General features: G+C 42.8%; 1 protein-coding gene across 1 annotated transcript; it reads right to left on the bottom strand.

Moving 5' to 3' along the window:
• Positions 1-26: 26 nt before the first annotated feature.
• Positions 27-3,651, bottom strand: mak16 (MAK16 homolog (S. cerevisiae)). Its single transcript, XM_023838467.2, has 10 exons — positions 3,447-3,651; positions 3,130-3,179; positions 2,753-2,862; positions 2,557-2,621; positions 2,284-2,435; positions 2,141-2,195; positions 1,609-1,683; positions 1,329-1,436; positions 1,128-1,193; positions 27-640 (listed from the first exon to the last, which is right to left on the bottom strand). Exons 1-10 carry the CDS (start codon positions 3,459-3,461, stop codon positions 413-415), a joined length of 924 nt encoding a protein of 307 aa, XP_023694235.1. The 5' UTR covers positions 3,462-3,651; the 3' UTR covers positions 27-412.
• Positions 3,652-6,043: the final 2,392 nt, after the last annotated feature.

The following is a 6,043-nucleotide window of genomic DNA, read 5'->3' on the forward strand; positions in this document are numbered from 1 at the left end:
TTTATATTTAATTTTAGAAGATGCTGTTACACAAAGCAATGTACATTTTTTATTTTTTTTTAAAGAAAGCAGAGCGAGACAGTACCTGGGGCAATCTGGGGATAAGGGTCTTGCTGAAGGACCCAACAGTGAGATCAGTCAATCAGCACAAATTGTGACTCCTAATAAAAAATATGGGCCAACTCCAGGATGCATAAATACGTCTGCAGAGATGAGCGAAAGCTGCCTGCATACACAGGCGAGAGAGTGAACCCAACAGTTCAGGCTCTACATGAGCGTCCCGTGGTGGCCTCAGTATGGCTCTTTGGGGAAAGTCCGCACTCCACAGACGTGTCCTTGGTGCGGCGTCAGCGCCCCACGCTCTGCCCGCTCCGGTGCCCACGCTCTGCCCGCTCCGGTGCCCACGTGATGGTTATGTGGCCTTGACCTTGGCGTGACACTCGGTCTCCTGCTCGTACTCGATCTCCACATGGGCCCGTTTCTTTCGCGCCGGGCCCTTCAGAGGCGTCTTCCCTTTGGACTTCCCCTTGGCTGAGGAAGACGCCTCCATCTCCAGCTCTTCCTCATCCTCAGATTCATCTTCTTCCTCACTCAACTCCTCTTCCTCCTCATCACTGCCACATTTCAGGTTATTCATGTCCTATCACAGACAAATGAACAGCACGATGTTTTCGTACCCATGGAGACCTGGACAGGCCTGGTTCTGCTCTACATTACAATTTTGTTTCACTCTCACTACCAATCAAAAGGTTTTTACAACTTTTCCATTTGAATTTTCTCTTCTGTTATAACTGCTACAGGTTACTTTGATGAATCAAAGGTATAACATTTTCTTCCTAATAACGGTACTGAAATGGTGAACATACTGTAAATTTATTTGTTAGCAAAAATATTGAGTGTATTTTTCAAAAATGTTAACATGCAGATGTAGAAAATCTCAATGTGTGTGCACTCAGGCACATGTGATATCACTCCTAGAATTTAGCTTTTTTGTAAAATGTGGAACTGTAAAATTAAATACTTTTCCTCAAATGTATCTTTTGAAATATATCTTACTGCTCTTTAAACATAACCATAACTTTCAGCAATAACCTACAATGTCCTACTGAGCCGAAGCCTTTACTTACCTCGAAATCACTGAGGTCGCTCTCCTCCACCTCATCTTCTGCGATAAACTCCTTCTTCCCAACATCCTAGAAACCAGAAAATACATATTTTTGGGATTTTGGCCTTTAACCAGGATAAATGCATTGTGACAACAGTGACATGTCCAGTGTGCCTGATCGTACAAAGGCTGTCGGCATGTGGGAATGGAAGCGGCCACTCACGGCATCATCCTCCTCTTCTTCTGACGAGTCTGTCTCGCTCTCTTCCTCCTCCTGCTTCTCGAGCGCTTTGTCAAATGCATGCACCGGGAAGTTGTAGATGTCGCCATACTACAGAAAAACACGCCAAAGTCACCGCAGTCTACATTTGACATGAACCTCTCATAACAGCATCAGTCATCTCCACAATCTGACGACACCCAGCATGACCTGCGAGTGAGGCACACGCTCAATGCTGCCCCCTGGCTGTGGGGAGTGAAAGACAGCCCAGCCACAAACTCACCATTCCTTGTTTCAGCCTCTCCAGTAGCTCCTTTTCTATGGCATTATCTAGCTGGGCAGCAATGAGCGCCTTTTCCTAAAGCCAAGGCAAACATTTTTATCCATTTAGACATGAACTCTCATCACACAGGCAGGCATTATAAAAATACAAAATGCATTACAGACCATTTCCCAAAAAATCAGTTGCCACACAATGTGATTTTTAGAAGACCATGTAAGCAGGATATCAGAGTAATAATACAAAATTATACACAGGTGGAGGTAACCAAGTGATGTCATTTCCTGCTGCGTAACACCTTAAACTGCACAAAACATGGTGCTTTACTGCATTGTATAATCTGCACATTGGTACCAGGTACTTGGCGGAATCTGTTGGTAGAATTATTTTAAAATGCATAATGATGTGAAAAATACATGAATACTGCAATACTGTCTTATCTGGTACTTTAAGGACTAATTTAGGCAGAACAAAGAAACTGCACTCATCGTGAATGCAGGAGGTCTGACAGTGGATTTTCAAAACACAGATGTACCTCTCTCCTCTTCTCCCTCCTTTCAACCTTTCTGCTGAGGGGGACCAGTTTCCTCCTAAAAACAAAAAAACACCAAAGGCCAAATTACAAGGTGCACCGGGGATGCCCTCGATGTTCCGGGGTGGCGGAAGACCGGGACTCACTGTCGCTTCAGAGTCAGCTTGCGGATGCGGATGAGGTACTGCGTGATCTTGGTGAAGCGCTGCTTGCACTTGTGCCGGATGAAGCGCGGCCAATAGATTAGGTTCTCGTCAATCTGCTCCAGGGCCTTCTCATAGTTTTTGCTCAGCTTCACCTGCGCAAAGTGGACGCATTTCATGCGGCGGGTGCAAGGAACATACGCTTTTCCTACGTAGTCTCACCACGATCCGTAAGGCAGATATAAACACGGCTGCTTCCGCAGCAGCTCTGCTTACCCTCTCCCACATCCGCGCTGGAAAAGCTGCTCTTTCTATCACCTTCATGTACAGAAAGCACTGACCTGCAGGACAGGCAGAGCAATAGCGCAGCGTAAATTTACAGGCGCTCACAAGTTCAGCCAATGGCACGTAAGCGAACTGTATGTAAAACATCTATCGCATAAGCTCTTATCCAAAGCAGGCTGTGACTTACCCTTCACCTCCCTTATTGTGGCGTACTGACTGTTTGCCAGTGGACATGATGACCGGTTACAAAGCCCAGTGATGTTATATTCATTCCGGCAAAAATTCTTATTCTTCGTTCTAAAAGGAAATCATCATCACCAATATACATTACGTTCGGAAGGTTGCCTAAATTATGAAAACAAAGAATCCAAAATAGGTAACTACACTTCAAAACACATTAATTGATCAGTCAAATATTGAACTTATCCAGCTATACCCGAGTAAAGTATCTTACAGAATGAAAAAACGAGCAAATTACTAAATAAAAAAATGCCTCAGTACTGTACTATACAGCGTGAAGAGCTCATGATTTCATAATTATCATAAACAGCACAATGTACTTACTTGACTTTGTAGGAGCAGAACTGTTTGTTTCCAATAACGTCCCAGATTACCTAAATAATGAAACATATTGACTACACGTCTGTACATTTGTATCTCATTATCAGAACTAACTAGGCACTGCCAAAATACTACGATTCCATTTGTGTTCCATTTTTTTAAGGATTCTTTTCTTAGTAATTAAAATGGAAGCGTGTCCACATATTATAATACATATATATGTAGAGAGAGAGAGAGATTTTGCACCCGACTAGATCTCGCTGGTTCTGTAACTCATTTCGGAGCACTTTAATGGCACCGAGCAGTCTCTTTTTACTTACGTCGTCGTGCTGCATTTTAATACTTCTTAGGACAACAGTTTATCCACGTTTAGAGTTATGGTTTCAAGTCGTTTAATATATTTTAATACGAAAATAACTAATTAGACATGGATAAATACTCCACACTAAAACTGCCACATGTGGCTACAGACCCTCAAACCACGCCAGAGCAGGGGGAACACGCCGCACTGAATCTCGCGATATTTCCGCTTCAAAAAAGGTTGGTTTAACTCATCAAGAAATGAATAGCGGCACCTACAGTACTGGAGTGAGAAGTACAAACGCCATTCCACATGTTGTCCCGAAACGTGAAGAGATGTACGAATTCCAGGACTTCGGTAAATATCTACCGATTTTACGATAACTCTATAGTGCCAAAAAGAATGAACAAAAAAATATTGTTTTCAAAAATGTAACATTTCAGAAAACAAACTAAATTGTTCTGCAGTGTAGTGTTGTAGTCAAGACCGCCTAAACCGAGACCAAGACATTGCCGAGACCGGAGGGTATCAAGACCAAGACACTGCCGAGACTTGAGGGTACCAAGACCAAGACCAAGTCCAAGACCAAGACCAAGACACATTAAGGCGAGACCAAGACCAAGTGTGGTCGAGACCAAGACCAAGACCAAGACCGAAAACATACTTGGGCTAGAATCGACATCACATTACCCAGATCAACTGTAGAGAAAAAACGCATTGCTGTAAAGTTTCATTACTCGTTAAATCAAATTCATGTTATCTTTTCAATTATATTGTCTGTATGTCCATATGTCTCTCATTTAAAATCTCCCAGATTTGTCATAGTTACGAGACCTGATGGAAAATAATATTCTCAGCAATCCTCTCCTATAACCATTTTATCAGACCTCGTCAAGGGAAAGAGATGGGATGTACCAGAAAGATGTTCATATTAAGTCTCTTATACCAGGGACAGAGGCCTCGGGTAAGCTATGAATACAGCTATGTAATGATCCTTTGCTTTGAATTGAAGAGAATGAGCCTCCAGATTGACTTGCACCTCCAAGACCGTGCTTTCTAATCAATGTAAAATACCTAATTTATTTGAATTATAACTATGCTATAGACTTCGCGGACATTTTCGGACATTTTTTTGCCGATGTATGATACGATGTGTATGGTGTTTGTGGACTGTGAAGCACTGGCAGTGTCCGTGGAGAAAATGTATAAAATGTAACGTTTTTGAAATGGATGCATCTGACTGGTTGCATTTGAATTGAGGCGCGTAATAAATAATGATACTGTTCTGTGAGGATGTGCAGTTTTCTCTTTTTTTCCCCATCCCATCGAGACCGCTATGTCCGAGACCAAGACAAGACCGAGACCAAATAGAGTCGAGACCAAGACAAGACCGAGACCAAATAGAGTCGAGACCAAGACAAGACCGAGACCACAAAAAATTGGTCTCGAGACCAAGACCGGTCTCGAGACCAAGACCGGTCTCGAGAACTACAACACTACTGCAGTGGGGTGGTCAAGTCAAGTCAAGTCAAGAGATTTATTTGTCACATACATACAACATGCAGTGAAATGTATCTCTGTGTCACCCTTATGTGACTGTGTAAAAATAGAAAAAAAAAAAAAAAAAATAGAAAAATGTAAGAAGTAAAGTCGGAGTAAAAAAGAGAAATTACAATATATAATAAATACTAAGTAAGGAACCAAGTATATAATCTAAAATATACAGTGCAGATGGGGGCTCTGTGGGTAGTATTGCTGCCCCTCCCCTCCAGGGTGGGGGCTCTCTGGGTAGTATTGCTGCCCCTCCCCTCCAGGGTAAAATTGTCTAAATTGTCTATGTGCCCCGGGATGGACTGGTATCCTGTTCAGATTGCCCCTGAGCCCTGTTGCCTGGGAAGAGGTTAGCAGATGGATTCTTGGGAGTGGGATAGTGGCTCACACCTTCAGGGTTGTGCAGTTCCCACCTCTGCTCTGGACTTGTTCGTTCTCCCATTTTGTTATCCACAGACTCGCATGTAGGTTGATTGGTGTCTCTAAACTACCTAAAGTCTGTAGTTGTGTGTGTCTTCTGATGGATCGGAACCCCATCCAGGATGCATCTCAGTTTTCTGCTCTGTGCTCCCTGGGATTGGCTCACTGGCCCATCAGCCTAGTCAGGAAGTGGTTACAGGATGGATGGATGGATGGATGGATGTTGGTAAAGAATTACTAAAGTGGGCGTGTGGAATAATGATGGACGTTCCTTGTTACACACAGTTAACATTTGGATTTTATATTACCTTCACCTATTTAGCAGATGCTTATATCCACAGTGATGTACGACTGAGAAAGCAGGGCCAACCAGTCCCTGCAGCAACTGAGGTTAAGGGCCCAGCTCAGGGGCCCAGTGGTGACATCATTCTGCCGACTATGGGATTTGAACTGGTGACCTTCTGGCCACAGGTACAGCACCATTTTCATAAACAAGTGCTTCAGGTCAATTGGATCCTGATATTTAATTTTAATCATTTGATTAAGATTGTCAAGTAAGTCAGTATTGTGTTTTACATTTATTTATTTAAACTTTGTTTTGTTGTGAAGTCAACTAATAACAAATCAAATCATACTTCTCTAGCA

The sequence above is a fragment of the Paramormyrops kingsleyae genome, chromosome 2 (assembly GCF_048594095.1).
Source record: "Paramormyrops kingsleyae isolate MSU_618 chromosome 2, PKINGS_0.4, whole genome shotgun sequence".
Classification (NCBI taxonomy): domain Eukaryota; kingdom Metazoa; phylum Chordata; class Actinopteri; order Osteoglossiformes; family Mormyridae; genus Paramormyrops; species Paramormyrops kingsleyae.

What these genes read in the sequence shown, in the direction of transcription:
- mak16 (XM_023838467.2), bottom strand. An exon ending in TTCTGCTCCTACAAAGTCAA is followed by an intron (nt 2,863 to 3,129) that starts GTAAGTACATTG and finishes ATTTCCTTTTAG; the next exon opens with AACGAAGAATAAGAATTTTT. An exon ending in AAGCTGACTCTGAAGCGACA is followed by an intron (nt 2,196 to 2,283) that starts GTGAGTCCCGGT and finishes TTTTGTTTTTAG; the next exon opens with GAGGAAACTGGTCCCCCTCA.